The sequence below is a fragment of the Protopterus annectens genome, chromosome 1.part0 (assembly GCF_019279795.1).
Source record: "Protopterus annectens isolate FY-2018-M chromosome 1.part0, PAN1.0, whole genome shotgun sequence".
Classification (NCBI taxonomy): Eukaryota; Metazoa; Chordata; order Ceratodontiformes; family Protopteridae; genus Protopterus; species Protopterus annectens.
The window spans coordinates 678,137,533-678,161,532 of record NC_056725.1 but is presented as its reverse complement, the minus strand read 5'-3'; the positions used below and the strand labels follow the sequence as shown (position 1 = coordinate 678,161,532).

At 38.8% G+C, this 24,000-nt stretch overlaps 1 protein-coding gene across 1 annotated transcript in view; it reads right to left on the bottom strand.

Annotated features, from left to right (window-relative positions):
* The window catches only part of LOC122794026 (ryanodine receptor 1-like), a 2,146,276-nt gene that overhangs the window by 1,617,366 nt on the left and 504,910 nt on the right, over positions 1 to 24,000 (bottom strand). Inside the window, 1 exon segment of the mRNA XM_044062140.1 lies at positions 7,367 to 7,485. Within this exon segment, the coding sequence (XP_043918075.1) occupies positions 7,367 to 7,485 (119 nt within the window).

Sequence of the window (24,000 nt, the reverse complement as noted above, 5' to 3'; positions counted from 1 at the left end):
AGGATCACTCCAGTGGCTCTACTTGATAGAGGCACTGGGAACTAACGCCGAACAGCATGATGCCAGGGCACTTCTTTGGGCTAGGCTTGTAAAGGCTCTAGGGCCATTAGCCTAGTACACACCTATGAACCCCACCATATTACTAAAACGACCTAGTCCTGTAGAATGATATTGTATAGCAGTTTATTTGAAGTAATTTCATTCATTTCAATGGCTTTATCCCCTTCACCCCATATCAAACGTATTATTGGAAACCATGTCTTGTCAGATAATATTATTTTGCTTAAACTGGTTTTTAGTACAGAGGTTGGATTCACATGTAAAAAACAAGTGATGCTAACCTTGAAATTGGGATCTGGATAAGTTGGGATTGAAAAGGGATACAGAACAAAGAAACTCAGAAGAATTACCTTTCTGGAATAATGGCTTACGCATTCATAAAGCTAACAATCCCACAAGTACCACAATAAAAGATCTAAACCTTGTTCAGTAAATCAATAGAACAAGATAGAGAAAAAAATTCATTAATCAGTGTCTCCCTCACACCTGGAATAGACTTATCCTACAGATAAGGGAGTGTGACGCATTGTTTTCCTTCAAATGGGGTCTAGATAATTGGATGAGTATTCAAAAACTCACCCCTACATGACTGGCACAGCCCTTCTTAAGAAGAGAGGTACAGGCTATGATGGAAAATGGCAAGGTGTAATGGTCACAAGTCTCAGCAGCCTTGAATTTCCTAGGATTCCTATGACATAGCATAAGTTACAGTCCCCTTACTGCTTACTTTTAAGCAAGGCTTTCAGTCTGCTTCACATACTCTGAACATTAATATGTATGCCAGTTTCAGTCTCAGTCTAAGCAATCCATTACATAAAAATAAATCAAGTCTAACTTTAGACCTCACTTTCAATCAACTTCTAATCCTCACAAGTCGATAAGCACCATAACCTCAGTCTTAAGTAAATCAGATTTCTCATTCTGTCTCTCCGGTTCACTATTTCATAAAACTTGTGTCCTAAAGAGTTACTTTTACATATTAATATGTTTTTTAAAGCTACCTCTCATACTTTAAAAGAAATTTTTAAGTAAACTCACCAATCTATAATGCAACTTTTCATTTCAAAATAAAATGCCAGTGCTTAACATAAATATTGGAAAACCTCTTATTTCCCTTCCCTCAGTTCTCTTATTTTCCAGTTTTCTTTCCATTACATCCAAACCAACATTTAGTAGTGCATGTATGAATGGGTGTGTGCATGTGTGCTTGTATGTGTGTGTGTCTTCATTCACTGTGCTTCCTGTTATGCATTTCCATAACTCTGATAGCTTCTCTGGTCCGTATTTCCAACACTACTCTACAACTTCACCAAAAGCCAGTCCTATGACATGCATCCATATGACTTTGGCTGGTGTGTGACTGACTCAACATACACTATACAGTGTGGTTCCATAACACTGAATGTTATGAGATCACTCTTAAGCAAGTCCCAGAGAGTAACACTTTTTGTGTAGTAAAGCACATGCTGTCACTGTATAAACTTTTACCTCTTTCCCTAGCTTATGTATATTTGGAGTGTGCCTTCTTTATAAATCAAATAACAATATATTCTCAGTAAACAGACTTTACAATGCTGCATTAATTCTTTTGGAATGCAGTCATCAATCTACATTTATTTTAGATAACAGAACAGCAACAGACCTCATTTGTAAGAGAGGTAACACGTGAATTCTCATTTATTTACTGGAAGTCTTACTTACAGACACCTCTCTCTCCACCAAGCGCACACACAGACACACCTATCTTTTGACTAAAGGGATACATGCTCATAGTAGCTATAATTAGCTACAACAATAGACAGCTTTGCAGGTACTAGAAATAATAACTTAATAATACTTAGAAATGTTAAATGTTCCATGACAACCAGAAAAGCAAATCTGCAGGAGCTACACCCATAGCTCAGATGGTTTGGGACAAAACTACTATGTACAAGAAAAGACCAACATACAGTACATCAAATACCCTAAAATAGCTACTCACAAATAATCACAGCATCAATCTGCAAATCTGGTTGAATTATTCAAAAGACAATAAAGGCTCCCTTTAAAATAAAAAAGCAGTTTAATTCTCACTTAGAATTTGGAATTAGTGCTTTCATCTTATTTAACAGGACTTTTTCAGATTCAATTAAAACAAGATGGCCAACTTCCTTTTATAGTTTCTAGAACCAGGAAATTACATCATACTTATCTAAACACACTTCCTGTGGCAAAGAATAAAATCAAAGATTAAAAAAAACTATTTACAACAATGAAAGCTTCCCTTACAAAAAACATAAGACACCTGAAGTGGAATATTACAAAAAAATATAAAATAAACAAGAAGCTGAATTATAAGAAATCACTTTCAAAAGAAACACTTTATATCATAGCCTCTAATACTGGCTTTAGTGCAATAAAATCATTAAGTCCTTGGGGGTTGCAAGCATTTAATTTTAACTGCCAAAAAACTTCTTTTTCTTCTAATAATAACTTACAATTGTCACCCCTTGGGTTAAAGTGTACCCTTTCCAAAATGGCAAATCTGAATGTATTACAGATGTTGTTACTTTCCATGTGCCTAAAGCATTCTTCCTGTTTTGTTTCCTAATTTCATAGTAGTGCTGATGAGTCAGGTTCCTAAAAAACAGAATTTTTTTCCCCGATATAAAATGCTGGAAAGGTGGAGCACATGGCCAAATAAACTACACCCTTTGTACTACACTTCCCATACTGAAAGATGACCTTAGTCTGATTCATATTTTCTAGCTGTATTTCTCCTTTGAGATATACGTATTCACGCTGATTACAACATCCACACTTCTTGGTCCCCTTGTCTCCTGCATACTTTCCTTTATTCCTACTGTCCTCTACGTTAGCCTTAATATTCCTACCTGTTTTATATACAGACAGGTGTTTTAACTGAATCTGGAGAAGTCCTGTTAAACAGGATGAAAGCGCTAATTCCAAATTCTAAGTGAGAATTAAACTGCTTTTTTATTTTAAAGGGAGTCTGTATTGTCTTTTGAATCATTCAGCCAGATTTGCAGAGTGACATTGTGATTAGCTGCCTATTTCTGAATTTTAACTACTATTCTGCTTTGGTTTTTGTTACTCACAAATAAGCTTTACAGCCTCTGAAGTGATGCCAGGTAGTATTCATAGCCATCACCCAGTAGGTGTGCTACCTTTCAGACAATGCAAAAGAAAAGACATGGATTTTTGCTACGATCTATGCTTATACAAAATCAAGTCAGCCAAATTCATTATTTACCTGTATCAAACAAAATGATTTAGCTGACATTGCATTTTTATCCACCAAGATCCAAATTAGAAATGCATGTTTTAGAAGAGTCATGGCTGAATATTACCATATTTTGATATCAGTGTGGCAAATATTATTAGTGGTTTCTGAAAATTATTCCTTTTTAGGTTCATAGGTTGGTACTAGGCTATCGGCCCTAGGGCCTATACAAGCCTAGCCATAACAATTCCCTGGCTATTTCTTCCCACACTATTTACTTCCTTGGACCCCTGTCTAGCAGGGCGACTGACATGATCCCGGGGTGAATTTCCTTTCTCCCATCCAATTGTCAAGGTTCCTTTTGAAGAGGGCCAAAGAGGAGCTCTGCTTGACATGTATAATTATACATTTTTATTAAACTTTAAATTTTCATACTATATTCAGTAGACATTCATCAAACACTATCAATGTTCTACAAATGAAGATTACAAACAGAAGTACATTACATCAGTAAGATGTGAGCATTAACAACACCTTCCTAAGTGTTACTCTGTAATAATAATGGCCTGCTCTAATGTCAGCTTAAAACCGCTCCATCACCTTCCCGCTTATAAATGTCTTCCTTTACAAATCATGCTATTTCAAGAAATACTCCCATCTCCACCCCCTTAGTGCTTTCCTACCTTACTGATCCTGCCAGTGTTTCTAGACCCTTAATATTCCCAAGACCCCTTAATATTCCCAAGATCCACTCTGTCTCTACCATAAGCTTACATTTCCACTTTTTTTCAGTGTGTCATCTAACCTGGACCTAATTTTGTGTCCCTGTTTGCTACTTCCACATCTCTCACAAGCACAGTCTCCATGACAAGTCCATATCTTGCTTGAAAACAGTTCTCCAGCCTACTACCACTCTGTGTCAGAACCTATAAACATATGGATACCCCCACCATGTACAGAAGTTGTCAGCATAACATGTCCCAGAGAAAGAGAGAGTTAACAGTGTGTTTCTGTTTTGATAACTACATTTTTTGTGGCCACTGACCTTACCAGTTATGAATCTCTGAGGTCTCTCAAATTGTGTGATATGTTTAGACAAACACCAAAAGGTACATTCTATTCAGTAAAGGGTTTGATGAAATACACTACAAAGAATCTAATGGCGATGCTTTAGGAAATTAGATAAGATGTACTGAAGGCTTTATTAACTGCTGAGACATGATGGTCAATCATCTTCTACTGAGACATCCATAATGACTTCCATATCCTCATCCTTAGCAAAAGCCTGTCCATCTCACTTGTTTGTGTCTTACCATTCCTACAAACATTAACCCCTTTCAGCCTTCCAACAGGTCTACCACTCATCTTCCAACCCTCTACTTCCATGTGTTCTTTGAGAACTGTTAATAGCCTTAGAGACGATGGGTCTGCTCTTATAAAATTCCATTAAAAGTTGTATTAAAGCTTTACTGAATCAAGATAAAAGTGTACAAATTGCATCTTAATTGCCTTTTTCAGTGAGATGTAATATGTAAATCAAAATGTGCAAAATGGTATATAACTGCCCATTTCCTACTGCAGAAATATATGCATTTATTTTCTAAAAGAAGCAAAACCCTTGCGTTTTGACCATTTGCACAACTGCAGTGTCTGCTACTTGAAGACTGCTAAGTTAAGTGACATGGTGATTTCTTTATTGGGACTCTGCTTGATGAATAATATCTTTCTCCCTTGGACATGTAACTGTGGAGTCAGGAAGGGAATCATCTAAATTCAAACTGAAATCATAGGAAATTCTGTGTGGTGACTTATAAACAGAGAAACTGCCTATTAATCCTAGTCCTTTGATGGCAAACCTATGACATGCATGTCAAAGGTGACACACCACGTTTTGGGTGACACACCAGCATTCACCAACATCCAGGTTACCAAAGAAACTGAATCAACAAAAATATAAGAAATATATGACCCTGCACTGATTTCTTATAACTCAGCAAAAAAAAAGTCATTAATTGATGTTAATCAAATCAAATGCAATGTGTTCCATATTTTTTTCAGTTCAATTCAAAATTACTTTTAAAGGTAGTGTAATTTTTTTGGTGTACTATTTTAAGCCAAACTATCAGTGGAGAACTTGTTTTCTCTATTGTAAGTCACATACAAAGCAGCACACATGATTGGACTGTAATTTTTTAAATAAATGAATATGTAAAGAATTGTTTCTCTTTTGTCGGGGGGGGGGGTGACACACCAGCAGAGACAAGATAGGCATTTTCCAAATTTTTGATACACTGAGCCCAAAAGGTTTGCCATCATTGGTCTAGTCAATTAAAAGGCACAGTTGCAAAAGCACAGAAGTTACAGGCTTCAGCATGCCCTTGGAGACACAGTTCAACTATACTGTTTTTGAGAAATATGAAAAGTCCATTTTTGCCTGAAACGGTCAGGGTCCTGCATATCTTTAACCAGGAGGAAGTAGCTCCTAGCTTAGATGATAACTGATCTTTTTTCTGACTATTCGTCAGTTAGTGAGGAGGGTCAGGGCTCCTGCTTGACAAGCTACTTTCTGTATCAAGGGTGCAAGGTTTGAAACCTTCACCTTATCTTTTTTGGATGACACAGTGGTGCAGCAGTAGCATTGTCGCTTCACATCAAGAGGTTCTCCAGTTCAATTCTCAGCTGGAGTGCCTTCTGTGCAGAGTCTGCATGTCCTCCCTGTATTCGTGTGGGTTTCCCCTGGATGCTCTGGTTTCCTCCCATGTTACAAAGACATGCGTCTGGAATGCTTCTCCCCAGGCATCCACTGAAAACTGGCTTTGTTCCAAGTTGGACTTTCACGGTTAACAAATGTTAAATAAAATTATTTGTTTTTTTGAATGTTCTATTGTCACTTCTTGTGCATGCATTTAGCTTTCTGCATATTTACTTGGAAAATAAGAAGTTACTCACCATAACTCTGAACCCCAACCAGCAAGAATTATGGCGAGATAGGACAACATAACATTAATTGTTTTGACTTATTTATTTAAACTAAAGAATGTTATTATTTGATGTGTTAATGCCTATGGGTGATAGTTTATTTATGGGTAAAATGGTTTATACATTTTACATGTAACTACAGCTATGTAGCATGTACCCACTGAGAAGGATACCTGCTCACACCTAAGTGCTACTATTTAAATATTTTAGGTTGGCTAATTTTAAGGTCACGCATCCAGGCAAGAACATGACTGCAAACAAGTATTATTACTGCAATAAGCCATGGCAGAAAATGTGGTTTATATTATTTGGTTTTACTCCCTCACTCTATGGGAAAGTGTATGGTTCTTTAGGCTGCAACTTCTGTGCTGTTAAAAGGAAACCCTACTGTACTGCACTCCCTGCCATGATTAATTCCTTTAATATAGTCCTGCTGAGCTATGACTTAGTACACTTCTGCATGGCCTGTGTTACGATCTTGAATACACTAATGGTATTTTCTATTGTTTTTTTATGGAAAATAAAGCCTTACTTATTCCTGCATTCAGGGTACAACAGGATACAACAGGTCTTCTGCACTCATAGCCATTTGAGTAGTCCTGTATTATTATTTTTTAGATTTATTTTAATCTTTCATAATACTTGTAAGAAACATTCATGGTGCTACAAATAAGGACTGCAGTCAATACTTCATATTAAAGCAGTATCAGTTGCTTTACTTATCACCCTTTCATTGAAACCCAACATTCTGTCTAGTTTGATTTCTGCTGGGGCTTGTCTGATTACTTAACATTTAACTGTATTTGTATGACATCCACATTTTGCTGTGTTGCAAACTGTACTCTCCTATGGAATTCAGTGTGATATTTCTTTATTTGTTTCACCTTTTTATTGCACAATTCCCACGTCCTCTACACTTAATGTCTGACACATTGATGTATATCTGTATAGGCAGCTGATGATGTAGTCACTCATCAAATATCCCAACTAACTAAATATTTTCTGACTGTTAAACACTAATACAATTTAAAACCATGATGTGAAATAACGCCAAATTTCAAGTATATTCATAGAAGTGCATTGTTCTAATATACTTTTGTATACCTTGTGATTTCGTCCATGTTTATCCAGAAGAGAGATAATGGATTTGATGTGGTTTTCCTGAATGATGTTGAGTACCTCAGGACTTTCTATCAGGACACAGTACAAGACTTCGAGGATGCCTGGAAAAAATAATGCATGACATGAAAAATTAAAACAACTGCACTCGAGTTATAGAAAGACCAGTAACAGTACACTTGTCACATCACCTGGTGATATATGCACATATCAAATTCGGCAACAAAAAATAACATTGTAAACCACTAAAAACACAACTGCGCAAGACTGAATGGTTAAGAACAGATGTGAAGAAGTTTTCTAACCGAAGAACAAAAGTACTAATCTTTTTATTATTTTTACTTATTAAACCAGTTCTTAACCATTCAGCCTTGCGTATTTGTGTTTTTAGTTATATGCACATATACTAGATTTCAGTTTGACTTTAAACTATTTATAATTATTGTTATTTTACAGTTGCAGAGTTTCCTACCACTGATGACAAATGGAGCCACATGGAATGGCACTATATGGAACATTCTTTTCACTATAGTAAGGTCGTACAATATCCTGCTTTTCATTTTTTTCCCTATACATTATGCTAATTGTTATCAGTGGCCAAGCATGCATTATGCTTGCCATTCTGCTGTCTGGGCTGCTCATACGCTCCTTCTAGTCATCTCATGTTAAGGAGGTATTACAAGTGATGCTAAGAGGCACTCAACAAAATGCATCTCAAAACAAATTCTTAAAATTCTCCGTCTACTTAAGATTAAAACAGGAATGTATCATTTATGAGGACCAAGGCTCTCACTTTAATATATATATATATATATATATATATATATATATATATATATATATATAGGCAGTTCATTGGGTCGGTGGTTAACATCTATGTCTCACAGCTTCACAGTCTGGTGTTTAAGCCTCTCCATGCATCACTACCTGTGTAGTGATAACATGAGCTTTCTCCAGGTGATCTGGTTTCCACTCACCTCCCTAAATATACTGGTTGACTGTCTACTGTAAATTGCCCAAATATATTGCATTTACTTTTGTCCTTATAGCCTGGATGACGGCTTAAAAGTGTCTAAGATAGATCAATTCCTGCACAGTTAACAAATAAGTAAATTAAAAAAAAAACATGAAAATAATGGCAGCTGGTGCAAACTAATTACTGATGAAAACAAAAGCCTGCAGAAATACTGAGGCATGAATGAAATTAGGAAAACCATTGCAGACCAGGAACTATCACAGTATGCCACAAACTGCATGATTAATTTTTTTTTCAAAGAGCTTTAACAGGCACACAAGCTCATAGGTTCATAAGTAATTACAAGACTAACTGCCCTTGCGGGCCATTTTCCCTTTCAAAGGTTTGAATCAAACCCTGTACCGTGTGTGTGTGTGTGTGTGTGTGTGTGTGTGTGTGTGTGTGTGTGTGTGTGTGTGTGTGTGTGTGTGTGTGTGTGTGTTAAACACATTGACTACTATACCAACCGCTAACAGTATTATGTTTCTATAACTGTACTGCCAAAGTGAAGTGCAAGTCGTTATCATTTTATGTAGCAATTTGTTTAGCCTTCATTAATTAGTAGGTATGATTTTATTACTACTGTAAGATAAACATCTGCAGAGCTAAGATACTATGTATGATTATTAGCAATTCATTATTCTAAAGAATAATCTAAAGATTTCAAACAAATCAAGGGGCACAAAATGTACAAGATAGATGCTTTTGTGCACTTTTCTTAAAAGTTACCTACAGTTTCCCCTGCTCTTGACCAACATAAAAGTCACATACAGAAGAAATTACTTTCTGTTATTGCCTAGAATTTCTCCTTATACTCTGGATACATATAACATTATCTAAAGAATTGATAAACATATTCACAGAAGTTATAACAAGGGAACTTAAAGGGAATTCTTTGCTGTGCACCCTTACTAACTAATATTTATTTATTTTATTTTGCTCAACCCCAGTAAATAAAATATTACCTTTCTTTCTGCCACACGTCTCATTATGTGTGTGTGTATATGTGTATATATGGGGCCCAGAAGTTCAACACTGCAGTTTTCAGAATTTCATTCTTTTATATTATGTTACTTGCATTAGGGTGGCCGCGGTGGTGCAGCAGTTAACGTTGCCGCCTCACAGCAAGAGGTTCTCTGGTTTGATGTTCGGCTGGGGTGCCTTCTGTGTGGAGTCTGCATGTCCTCCCTGTGGTCACGTGGGTTTCCTGCAGGTGCTCCGGTTTCCTCCCACATCCCAAAGACATGCTGTAGGTGGATTGGACACTCTAAATTGGCCCTAGGCGTGAGTGCGTGCCTTCTGTGGAAAGTTGGGTGCCGGGCTGGCAACTTGACACCGTAAAACTCCACTGCCAGTTATGAGTGGACAGATGATCCGCTGTGGCGACCCCTAACCGGGAAAAGCCGAAAGAAGAAGATATTATGTTACTTGCATTATGCATTTCAGGACTGTGGGCCTCAACCTTGGGATAGTAAAGCTATTTCTACCACCCCAAAATTCTTCTACAACAATTTATGATTCACATTATCAAAAGCCTGTGCCAACATAAGTTTTCACCTTTTACCCTACACTAGATCAAATAATTTCTGGCAGTCATTTGCCATTCTGTTTTTCAACACCTTAAATAGCAACTTTAAATCTACACTTGGCAAGCAAATAAGTCTCTCATGTGTAATATATTTAGTGTCTCTTTGCTTTCAAGTAAAGCAAGTAAACAAAAGTCCCTAATTTAAAAACAGGCCATTGACTATTACCCAGTACAAACTGAAAATAATTATTCATCCCTAAAGACCATATAAAAGATAAATCATTAAATCCTGGCACTGTCTTCATTTCAGATTTTTTACACTTCCTCTGTAACATTTCCAACCATCCATTCCATTTCTTACTCACCTCCCATCTCCTCTTCCTCCTCTTTATACAACCCTTCTGCATATTCTATTTCAAACTCCACATTATCAGTTCTCAGCACTCCTCCACTATAGTCTTCACCCCTTCCTCTTTTGTGCTACAGTTATTTTACCCACTGTACTATGTATCATTATTTTAGTAGATACCATATTCTTTTGTTATGCATTACTACGTGGTCCCACATAACTTCACATCCACAGCTGTCAGCACAACTTTAACCCACTGTCACACTGCATCTAAAAATAGAATTTGTTCCATGATATTCCTTGATTCCCATCTTATATACCTACTTTCTATAGCTTGTTTAAGAAATTACTTAAAGTATCTCTTTCTCAAATACCTGCTAACACCTAAACTTTACACAAAATGTCCACACAGTTTTAAGTATTCTGTAAAACCACACGTACTTACTTTCATTGCTTTTTTAAACAATTCAGCATTCATTTTTTCCTAAACCTCTCCCATTAAGTCTCATATATTTCCCTATCCTCCCAGCTTATTTCTGTAATCTCTGATTGATGATCCAGTAATTCATGTACCAATCCTTACTAAACTAAACCATCTACAAAAATAATTTATTTATAAATTTATAAATGAATATACTACTTTGGTTTACCAGGAAATTCTGACCGGGTCTCAGGCCTGAGGAGAAAAGCTCCAGGACAACACAATACAACACAGTACAATACACATACATACATAAATAAATAAATACAATTGATCATTAACAATGGCATCTAACATAGATATACTTAAGTATGGGAAGTGGTAGTTTTATACAGTTTGTTTGCGTCTTTCGGCTTTTCCCAGTTAGGGGTCGCCAAAGCGGAACTCCGGTCCACTAATGATTGTTAGTTGATTTGTACGTGACGAGTTACCAGCCCTGACGCACAACCTTCAACGAAGGTACGCCCATTCACACATGTCTCCAGGCAGAAGATGCTCTAGCTGAGAATCGAACCAGACAGCATCTTACTGTGAGGCGACAACGCTACTGCAGCACCAATATGTACATAAAAATGGGGGACAAAAAATCAGTAGTGGAATTACAAACAGGCATAGTCTTATAATGGCAGTTGTTCACTACTTTATCAATAGTATTCAGACATATTGTAGGTTGTACTTTCCTGCAGTTACTCTGTTTTAAAAGGATTAAAGAGTTCTATAAGGAGACTGCTTACAGAAAAGAATGATTTAATCAGGTGGAGAGCATTTGCAGAAGCACGTGTTCAGTAGGTGTGTTTTTATTTGACGCTAAGACTTTATTGATGGCTCTTGTCTATTAAAGGGATGCAGTTCTAGGGTTTGGTCACTATGTGAGAGTATAGGGGGTAGCCAGGTGAGGTGTTAGGTTTGGATAGAAGTACTAGGCTTTGTCGAAAGAGAGCAGAGTGCTAGTTGGGTGACAAAACTGTATTAGATTTGTTAGGGATGGACACTCATGGATCATATAGCAGCTTATGGACACAGTAGGGAGTTATGACTTGGTGGGGTAGTTCAAGCCACTGGAGGTGTCTGACTGATAGGCAGTGATGTGATCTATAGGGGAGACTGGCTGCAAATTTTGCAATTTTGTTGTAGCACTATTTGAGCTTGTTTGGATAATTTGTTGGATATGGGTAAATATTGGTGCAGCATAGAGGAGAGATGATATGACAGTGTTACATTGACAGGGTTTGGCACTATATATAGTGATATGGGTTTGATGATTTTTTTACCTATGTGATCTATGTGTACATCAAATTTTAGAGCTTCAACTATACGAAGTCTTAGGTTTTCTGATATAAGTGACAAATTGTATTACTTTGTTGTTACAGGAGGTAACAAAGAAGGCTGGCTTTTTTTATAGCATGGTGGTTTGGAGTGAAGAGAAATAATTTTGATATGGTGGGGTTGAGGAACAGCTGGTTGGAGGCCAGCCAGAGATAATACTGTCAAGAATTACCTCACAAATAACTGCTTCTTTCATCATTAGCATTTTCACCATGACCTTCTAACCAATGCATACAAATATTTAATCTACAGATTATTTGCAATTTTTCCCCATAATTAACAGTTTAGCTCTCCTGTCTAAACAATTATCTTCACATTATACAAAACGGTCCAGTCTCTTTATACATGTCCACTTTTTTATTATTAATGGTCTGCATGAGGAGATAAACCTGTTTTTCACTTCTCTTCATCACACCCATCATTAATGTCTGCAAGGGCTACATCTCTACTTTTCCGAGTGTCTGAAATGTAAAAGTGCAACTGTTGATTGTGGGGCTTGTAGTTATATCACAAAATGTCACGGATGGAAGACTGCATGCTTAAGTTGTCAACTACTTTAAAACTTAGTCTAAGCTGTTATGTTTTGATTTTGGGCCATCGGACTCACAGACAAATGAAAAAGTGAATATTTTTTTTATACTTTTTCCTCTTATCTCCAAGTTTATATGGCCTCAGAGCTACCTTGCATAAAGACTGGTGTGTGTGGGGGTAGGAAGCCTCTGCAAGCACACACAAAACATAACTATTATGTATTGCATATTGATATAGTTTTATAAATGATCATGTCTGTAGCTAAATTTAAGAGAACATTTTTAGTTACAGTTATTGCATTTTGCCTAAGCAAGATACCATTAAACATACTAAAGTACTATTTTTAAAACTAAACACGCATCTCTTACTACCTCAATACCAAAATATCATTTTCCCATTCTTTTCCAAACTTTCACCCATGGCTTTATCAAGCTTTTATCTTGTATAAAATACATTAAAAATATGCATCTCTGCTGCTGTCAGACTATACAACCTTTTATTAAATTCATGCAAAATGATAAAATTTAAAGCAAAACAATTACTGCTTGTGTCTTTTTCTTGACTTTTGCTGATATTCTTTTTAAACATCTTCTTCTAACACTAACTTGTCATCTGCTGTTGTCTTATTTTTTTCCTTCTGTCCCTAAATCTCTGTTTTGTGTATTAATAACACCATTGTTATTTTTTTACAGTTACAGCAAATGGGCCAGCTTACTTCTGTGTCACCACAGCTCAGTATCTCAACAAAAAGTGACTTCCAAGACAGCAGTGCAATATTGTGGGAAGTTCCCCCATTTCCCAACATTTTGTAACTATGGAGTTGGTATTAAATGTATGTACTGCTTCTGAGGACATGTAATCAAGAGTATGCAACACAAGTGGTCAGCCATCGCTGTCATAGCAAAAACCATAGCATCTGAAGTATTTTTATCACCTTTCTCCCACATGCCCTTACAGTCTATTTTTCTCTACCTACCCTGACTATATCTTTCAAAACATATAGTTCTCGCTCCTCTGCAATCTGAATTACAGGCATATCAAACCTGTCTGCAACCTTTTCCTTTACAGACAGATCTTGCTTTGTGATAGTAAACTAAAGGTATGTACTGGCCATATCAATAAATCTGGTAAAGGCAGGTTATTCCTCACTAACAGCAAGACTTAGGATGCTGGCTGGCATTAGCCCAGTAACTAAAGGTATGTACTGGCCATATCAATAAATCTGGTAAAGGCAGGTTCTTCCTCAGTAACAGCAAGACTTAGGATGCTGGCTGGCATTAGCCCAGTCAGCAGGTAAAATTTGCCTAAGCTGCTAAGAACCGTTTCCTATCTCATAACACAACAGAGGTAGCAAGCATCTCTACAACTTGGATGGGATTCATGAAGGTACTTAAGGTTATAATAAAGTGAGAAAGGAAAGACTTGAGACCAGCTACATCAGGAGGTAGGGGAGTCTGTTATGGTAGATGGACCTGCCAGAGGTATGGAATTATGTTATGGAAGGTGGAAATGTTCCTCTACATATATTTTTTATAGTGAATGCATAACTTTTGTATCTGGTAAGAGGAGGATTCCATCCCCTGTAACAGCAAGACTGAGCCCAAAGTAAGTCCTCATCAGTAGTTCTCCCTGTGGGAGCATACCGCTTATACCAGTAACCTCGCTGAATAACCTCAACATTACAGCCAGCTTATAACAACCTTGCAGTAATGCTGACAATACAGAAAGTATCTGCTGCAAATATGTCATCCAGAGCTATGTTTGGAAAAATGTTGTAGAAGTAGGAAATGCTCCAGCTGAATAATCTTCAGCTACTGTAGCAAGAGGCTTATCACATTTATAATGACAAAACTTGTTAATCAGACAACTATCTAGCCAAGGGAATCTTGGAAACTTTACTTTCAAGCTTTATTTTGGAAAAAAGCACACGACTGCCTTACTGGATAATCTTTCAATGTAAATTCTCAAACAATGCAGCCCATTCCATGGTGGAAATATTCTCCCCGTCTAATATATTCTAGAAGGTACACAGAAAGATGAGTATGCTATATGGTTAGTATCCATGGTAACTTTTGGAATAAAATAAGTACTAATGTGGACCAGTGGCCATGTTCTGATGAAATACTAGTTATGGGGATTCAACAAAAAGTGCCTGTAGTTCCAAAAGTTCTCATGGCAAAAATAAATACCATGGCAAATAATACTTATCAAGAAAGGAATTTCAAGTTAGCTGAAGATTCGGGTTGAAAAGGGGGTTAAGGTCAGCTTTTCCAGCATAAAATAAACCCCCATGGTTAGAAAGGATATCACAGGGTAGTTTTAAGTAAGAAGGTGCATTCAACAATGTTCTGAAAACTGTTAGCATTGCCAGTGAAGACCAGTTTTGTTTTTGTTTTTTCGATTCCCCGATGCCTGCTATCACCCAGCCTTTAAATCTATCCTATCCACTTATTCCCCACAGGATGAAAGCTCTTTAATTTCCTAAGAGGCTGTAGTTAATTAACAGGCCATCATTCTAGAAACCATCACAGCCTTTTCTTTTTATGGTCCTAGTTCGCCATGAATGCCCATTAAGCATTGTCCTAGGAGGGCTGCCATGGGCATGGTGAAGGGCTGTCATTCACTTCCATTACTAAATAAGCCCACAGATTACCCTGCCTCATGGAATAAGCACACTGTTCATGGTTCTCTGGTGTCCACAGTGGAAATCAGTGCACTTTGTTTGCCCCATACATGTGTCCCACCCCTCTCCCCAAGAGAAGTGAGAGGGTCAGCACCTTTAATCCCTTTCCTCCTCAGCCATTTCCAGAAGTTTCCAAATTACTAACTGAACTCTGGTAACCTGGGTCTTTTATCGCTTTACACTATGCCATTACAAACTGCTAGATGTAATTTGGTTGTTGAATAACTCCGCTCAGAATCAAAAATCTAAAATAATCCAGAATGAATGGCTGAAACAGGGGCAAGTCTTTAACCTACGACTCATACCAAGAATAGAGTCCACTTGTCTCTATATGTCTTTGGGGCATTTATCTCCTTAGTAGGAATACTCTGAACAACTCAAGGAAAATGAAGGGTTATTGCTGAACAGTCATGTAGTTAGCCTGAAGAAGTGAATGTCCTGAAGGGGGATCAGCAGGAATTTAGAGGTATGCAAACTTCATAGACCTCTCCAGCAGACACAATGGCAACCATATTTATCCAGGCTGGTAAGGGAGTATTGAAAATGACTTTGACATTGTGTTACTCACCTTTCTGGATGAACCGTATCATCATAGGAAATAGGGTTAAGCACAAAGGAGTAAAGATGGCCCCTTATGGATAACAGCATTCCTAGAGGGTCCTTTCAGAGAAGGATGAGGGAGGAATAGTTGCTGCACCTGGCAGTAATCTGGTATGCAAAAGGGTTGTAACAAGGCTTGCCCCAAACAGCTAAGAATTACATAGTTACCAACAGACTGAAGGGCCATGCATGCCTGTCTGCTACAAAACTGGCCTACTTTGGAATATGATTTGCCACAAAAAATGATTTTCCTGAATGACCCAATACAAGGAAAAGACCACATCTTCCCTAGTTTGGTGACAAATTAAACCACTGCCACATACACTCAGTGGATGACAAGCATGCTGTGAGGAAAACAGTCTTGAAAAGCCAGGATGGTAAATTACATGTTTTCATTTCTTGGACATTGAAGCATCTGCCCTTTGTAATGCTCTTACTATCTTATGACAGATGCATCCATGATGACAGCTGCCATGGAAGTAAGTAACTGAAATAGATTGTTTCTGGTATACTTTACAGCTTCTTTCAATACAGAAGGCTTTGCTTGTATGCTCTGGACATTTCAACCAATGTGACACAGACTCTGATATTTGAGACCATCGGACTATGAGCGTCCAATGCAGAACCATCATGTAGAGTCTGTCATGAGATATGATTGGGATGGATGCTACCATGAAACCAAGGCATGAAGTCTTGAGGAGTTCAGATGTGGGTGGAGTTAAGAAAGAAAAACACTCTGGATTAAAATCATAGAATCGGATACAATAAAATACATGCTGTGAAAAAATGGCATCCATCCAATAACCATCAAATGAGAACAGCTGGTGTCAACTACAGCTTGGTAAGCTTTATTCTAATACTGAGACAGTCAAACATTTTGCTCAGAGACTCCCCTGCTACTCTTAAACCCTGAGACAAAAGAGTGGTTAGGAGCTCATTGTCTTGATATGAGCAACCATCAATGAGCTATCAGTATGTATATGCACTTCATAAACACTTTGGGGGCTGAGATAAGTTTGAATGGAAGCATTGTAAAATGACTGGCTCCTCTCTGGAAGGGTGAGACTTTCTTGACTCCTTGCTGATCCTGATGTTGAGATAGTCATCTTGTAGCTCTTAACAGCATGTTCAGCCCTGAACAGAGGAACAAGGCAGGGTGTCCTCTTTCTCCTTTGTTATTTGCTTTACATTTAGAACCACTGGCAAAGAAAATAAGGGTGTTAGAAATTCAATGATATAATTCTTATGGTAATCAAGAAAATGTAGCTTTATTTGCAGACAGTATTATTTTGTGCCTGATAAATCCAGAAAAGGACATCTCAGTGTTGTGGAACATTTTGAGATGGTTTCAAGTATTTTCAGGATATAAAATGAATGAAGATAAAACAAAGGTTACACCATAAATTATGAACCCATACATAGGTTCATAGGTGTGTACTATGCTAATGGCCCTCGGGCCTTTCTAAGCCTAGCCATAGTATTAGCCTGGCATCGTGCCACCCGACCTTAGTTCCTAGTGCCTCTGTCGAGTAGAGCCACTCGAGTTATCCCCGGGGTGAATTTTCTATTTCCCATCCACTCATCAAGATTTCTCTTGAAGAGGGTCAGTGAGGTGCTCTGTTTGACATCTATGGGAAATCTATTCCATAGCATGGGCAGTCCCTGGATTATGAATCTGTCCCTCCAGTATGTTCTGTTGATTGTGGTAATGAGATTGAGGTCTCTGGAGCGTGTGGTGCGAAGGGATTGGGATTTCTTTAGATGTAGCATTTCTAACAGAGCTGAGTCAGACATGGCTTTGTAAGTCAAGCAGAGATTGCCTCTAAGTAGGCAATATGAGACAGAGAATAGTTGGAGTTTCTGAGTCTGTCCATATAGGACAAGTGTTTAAGGCCTAGGATCCTCTTTGTGAGGTACTTTTGTGGCCTCTCCAGTTGTTGCAGGTGTCTAGTGAGGTACATGCCAAATGGGGCATTGTACTCGATGATTGGCCTAATGAGGGAAGAGTAGAGGGAGACAATGACCTCTTTCTCCCTGGATGCAAAACCCTTAGTAATGAGATGTGCCACATAGAAGGACTTTCTGACCAAAGTGGCAATGTGGTGGTCAAAAGAGAGGTTGCTGTCAACCTGTGTTCCAGATCTCTTATAATGCCTTCTGTGTTCAGTGGACTACCATCGATGTGGTAATTCATGGGAACCGGGTTTTTCCCAAAGGGGATGACGACACATTTTTTGGCATTGAGCTTAAAGCCATGGTTCTGACACCAGTCATTGGTCTCAATGAAGCCATTCTCTAGTTCATAGTTTAGTACTAAGCTAACTGCCCTTGCGAGCCATTTTAAGCCTAGCCAATTATCCCTTGTGAGAATCAAACCCGCACCTTGTGTTTGTAAGGCAAACACCTTAGCCATTAAGCCACCCTCCCAACCCTGTAGGATGTCAACATCACCTGGGGAGTTAATAATAGCTCCCAACTTGCAATTGTCTCCGAACTTTGTCAGCTAGAGTCCCTTGGTGTTGGCCTGGACTTCAGAGAAGTAGATACCAAATAAGACAGGACCCAGGACTGAACCTTGTGGGACTCCACTCATGACTAATCAGCAGGATGACTTGGAGTCATCTGCTTTCACACTGTGGGTTCTATCTGTGAGCCAGTTTCCAACCCTAGTGATATAGGGGTTGATGCCTAGCTTAGTGAGTTTTTCTATGATTCCTGAGTGGGGAATGGTATCAAAGGCTTTGGCCAGATCAAGGTAGGCTGTATGAACCACCTTGCCTTCATCCACAGCTCTGGTGACTGACTCAAAGAAGTCGACCATGTTGAGCAGGCATGATCTACACTTCACAAAACCAAACTGTGTGGAATCCAGAGTTTGGAGATTCCCTATATCCTTCTTTATTAGGTCCATGATGATGCATTCCATAGCTTTGCATATCAGACTCATCAGGCTAATTGGGCGATAGTTCCCAGGGTCTGTAGTTGCTCCTCCTTTATGGAGATGGATGACTATAGCAGTGCGCCATTCGGTAGGGACAAAGCCTGAGGTGAGGCTTTGATTGAACAGGCCCACAGGTGAGGTACCAGTTCACTCTGTAGTTCATGTAGAACACAGCCAGAGATATTGTCAAGACTCGTAGAAGCTGTATTCTTGGCCTTGGACAGTGCTGTTTTAACCTGTGCAGCAGTAATACTGGGTGCCTGGCAATCTACTAGTATTCTGATTGGTCCTTGGGGGGGGGTAAAGTTGGCACTTAATCTTTCGGCCAGTATATTGGCAATATCTGTTGGCTTGGTATAGGAGGTACTATTGTGCAGTAGCTCAGAGCAAATCTGGGTATTGCCGTGGAGATTCTTTACATAACTATAGAAGGCCTTGTGATTCTCTTTACTATCTGCTGCAATTCTCTTTTCATAGCTAACTTTAGAGGATTTGATGAGGGATCTCAACTTTTTGTTGAGGCTGATAAGGGAGTTTTCCCAGTATTTGGACTTCACTTATTCCACATCAGTTTCCTCCTTCTGTTGTAGAGTTTGTTTATGGCAGGGGACCACCAGATTGGCTTCTTTTTTTTGGAGGAGAGCGTCTTGGTTCTATTGGGTATGGTGAAATCCATGCATTTGTGTACGTGTTCGTACAGCACATTGGTGTATGATTTGGCGATCATGCAACTATTTTCCATTTGCATGGGTGCTGTGAAGTTAGCCACCTCTGTTTTTTAGGAGTCCAATATTAGCTTTGGAGAAGTTTTTCATGGGGGTTACCTTTGCGGGGGTGGTGGGAGGGGGTGGGAGGGATGTCGATTTCCAAGGGGATTCGTTTGTGGTCAGATCTAAGCAGGGAGGAGTTGAATTCTGGTGTAGAGCAACAGTCGCCCATGTTAGTAATAACCAGGTCAAGGATGTTGCTACCTCTAGTGGAGGTAAGAACAAGCTGGTCCAGGGCACTGGAATTAATGAAATCCAGGAAACGTTGGGCAAGTGTATTGTTACATGAGTAGTTTTCCCAGTTAATGGAGGGGTAGTTAAAATCGCCCAGTATAACAGTGTTAGGTTGGACCCTAATATTTTGCAGGGTGCTTAGGAACGTGGAGTGTGAGTCTTGGGACATGCTCGGGAACCTATAGCAGGCTACAACCTGAATCGATGTCTTACCCAATGTTAGCTGCACCTGAAGTATCTCTGATGTGTTATGTTGGTCTACCAGTCTGGAGGTGTGTGCATTCTTTATGAATATGGAAACACCACCGGCTTTGGAGATTTGGTCCAAGTTCTGGGGCTGAAAGGTGTGGAATGAGTTATAGCCTGGTAGTGCATTCTGCTGCCTTGAACCTGGTTTCTGTTACAGCACAAATGTCAATGTTTTCCATTTTAAGGAGTGCTTCAAGCGATTGCATTTTGAGATTTAGACTTCTAGCGTTGAGTAGCATGACCCCTCAGACTGCATTTGTTTGTAGCTGTTACGGTGGTAATTTGGTCTTTGGCACACCGCCTAAAAAAGGCACTATAGGGTTGTCAAGAGCCTTGGCCGGTATCTGGAAGCCCAGGGGTCACAGATGTAGGCTATCTCTGGCAAAGCATCGAGGTCTGTCAATCAAGTCATCCCATGTATACAGATACTGGATCCCCTTAGAATGGCACCAGAAACTTAGCCAATTGTTGAAATCAATCTTTTTCTACTTGTTGTACTGTGATGATATGTTTTAAAAAAACATTGGTCTGTACTCTTGATAGATGACGCTGTAGCTGACATAGTTGGTCCTGCACCTAAATTTTCTTTTAAAAAAAAATCTCTCCCTGAAATGTCAACTGTGTTATAGATATCTACATACTAAACCTCACATTAGGACTGAGAGATTAGCCAGCATTGTTCTGCCTGTGTTTTTATTAGTAATACAACTGTTCTCTACCTGAAATCTATGAATAGGCGGTTGGAACTGAAATGTTTTGCAAGCTGCAACAATGAGAATGTGATTTATTGTGCTACCTGCATGACTTGTAACTGTTACTATATTGGCAAAACTAACCGTAGTTTAAGGGAGAGAATTTTGGAACATGCAGGAGATTTCAAGAAAGGCAAACAAACTAATGCACTGGCAAAGCATGTCACTGAAAATGGGAGTGAACATAAATTTAAGTTTGTTGTTCTGGAAGTACTGTGTGAAAGCTTGAGGTTTGGTGATTTAGTGAATTTGACAGAATGTGCAGAACTAAGGTGGATTGTCAGTTTGAATGCTGACAAACACCCAGGCATGAATGGGCGTGTTTCTATTAAACCTGTCTTGAAAGGGAGAATATTACCTCACTGAACTTTTTAATTAGATATGTCATGTGATTTATATATAAATGGTTGTCTTGACTGTTTTTATTGTAAGTCTGATGAAGCAGCAGTTTTGCTGTGAAAGCACTAACTTTGTACATTAAATCTTTTATTTTACAGCTGTGTTGTTCGGCTTTATAATTTTATTTTAATGACACCGGAAACTTAGCCAATTGTTGAAGTCAATAATTTTTTGCTTGTACTGTGGTATAATTCAGGGCGATGGTAGAATGCTACTCAGGGCTAGGGTCATACCCGCCTGGGCTACATAATCCAAGAGCTCCTCTATGTCTCTTTTCATGTAGTCCAGGGAAGTACGTCTCAGGTCATTCACACCCACACGTACAATGATAGTCATATTTGTACCTGTTGTTGAGGGACCTGAGTGCGTGCATTATGTAGCAGATCTTGGCACCTGACAGGCAGCTGATTGTTACTTTCTCCTTATTCAACCTAGTGAGTGGGACATCAGTGTGCCTCACTATCAAGTCACTATGAATAGTATGTGTTGGGTATGCTGTTTTGCCTTAGGGGCTTTGGTTGAGTGGCACACTGTTTAGCAGAGTTATGGTTCAGCAATACTCATATTTATGGGGACATCATAAGATGAAGTACTTAGAAGTATGGATTAAAAAGGCTTCTGTTACGGCAGCTAAGGATATGTGGGAAGAGACTAAACAAAAGATAATACAAAAATGGAGAAATTGGAAACTCTTATTTATGGATATCGATAGTAAGTAAAAATATTTTTAGTCAATTTAATCTTGTATAAGTGTCAGACAATTTTATCAACCCAAGGAGAAGCTGTGGACAATAATTAATAAAGGATTGAAGGAATTTATTTGGGAGGGGAAAGAGGGCAAGGGTTAAGTGGGATAAGTTGATTTTTCTAGCAGAACAAGGTGGTGTAGGTTTACCTGACTTGAAGAGATATTTTAGAGCTACACAGTTAAGGCTCTTATACATAACACAAGCTTAAAGTTATAATTCAAAGTGTAAAGGGACGATGATGAAGCAAGGGGGAAGTTCAAAAGAGAGAGAGAGAGATTTTGGATGCAGATCCTTAAGAAAAATAATAACAGTCATACAGAATATTATATTCATAAAGTAGCAGAAAGAATTCTAACAACTAAACCAATGCAAGAACAAAGAAAGGAGATTTTGCCAGTAGGTAGGGGTACATAAAATAGGCAAGATGGGGATAGAATTTACTAGAGAAACCTGTCAAAGGAACCAGCATATTGGGAGGAAATAACTCAAACAGGAAATGTAACAGAGTGGGATGAGGCCAGGAAAACATCTGGATTGCAGGCTAGAGTCTGCCTTCCCTACCGGGGCTTTATCTCAGACTGCTGCAAACAGAAAGGGACAGGGAAATTTTAAGTGAAAGACCTGCTCTGGTAGAGTTTTTTGTTGAATCTAGAACAGAAGCAGCTGTTAAAAAGGGATAATTAGTAGTGCATATAAAATATTACATGATAACCGTAAGAATCAGAGGAGTTTGGAAAAGATTGGGAAGAGAGACTGGAAAAGCTAGAAACCAATGGGAAGACGTGTATGGCTCCCAGGTATGCAACCAAGTCCAGAAGGTTTAGCATCTTTGCTTGGAAGTGTTTGCATAGCCATTTTTATATCCCAAGCAGACTTCAACAAATTCTTCCTCAGATAGATAGCAAATGTTGGAGTTGCAATGGAGAAGAAAGGGGTAACTGGGACTATATGTTTTGGGAGTGTATTGAGATGGCAGATTTTAAAAATTTCATACAAAGTAGTCTATAAGAAATATTGGGTGAGCAAATGGCTTTTTATATTTCTCTTTTTTTTCTAGGTGGAGTCTCTGTCCAGAATCCCACTCTCTCAAGGGCCAAAGGGTGCAATAAACCTTTTTAGGGATTGTGATCAGTATATGGGAGTTCTTCCCCACTCTGCCTGGGTAATATCCTTCAGTATGCCAGACAGAGGTAGTATCACCCAAAAGTATTGTGAGGCAGGCTTACAGAACATATGGAGCCTCCTCAGTGGGGAGGATACTTGGTCACCAGGCCATCCCCTATTGGCAGACTAATTCTAAGTATTCCCAATTTCAGGAACTTCTTCAGAGGAGAATCAAGGTGCTTCCTTTGACAGAGGGCTTTCTTGATCTCTTTGGTAGGGGCAGACCAAAGAGAAAGAACCTGTCCAATCCAGATGTTGTGGTGCAAGGCTCCAGATGAATTTTGATCTCGGTTAACTGCTGTTACTGAACAGCTTGCAGAACTGAGGGCTCAGATTGGACACCCAAAGTCAGGATAAATTATTCTACCTCCATAAAAAAGGGTAGTCATCAGTGGAATCCCCCAATGATGGGGGTGCCCCTTTTTGGCATCTGCTCTTCAGAAGTCAAAGCTAATGTTATTAGGCCACTGGTTGACCAAATCTGCAAACAACTGCAAGGTCAGAGCATTTAGAGAGTCACTCAAAGACACTACTATCCACCAAGAGGGTTTGTTCCAAACTAATAATTGGTGCCAGAACCATGGTCTAAAACCGAATGCCAAAAAATGCATAATGGTATCTTTTGGGATGGAAAGTCATCCTTCCCTGGCAATTACCACACAGACACTTCACCCCTAAGGGTAGACTCAGTGGTCATGTACTTGGAAACATATGTATACAGTGACCGGGCCTTTGACAACTATGTGCTTACTGTTATAAGGAAATCATTCTATATTTGGCAACTTATTACCAAGAGTAAGGAGGTCCACATATGTTATTATCTCACTGTACTCAGCCCTCATTAGACCAAC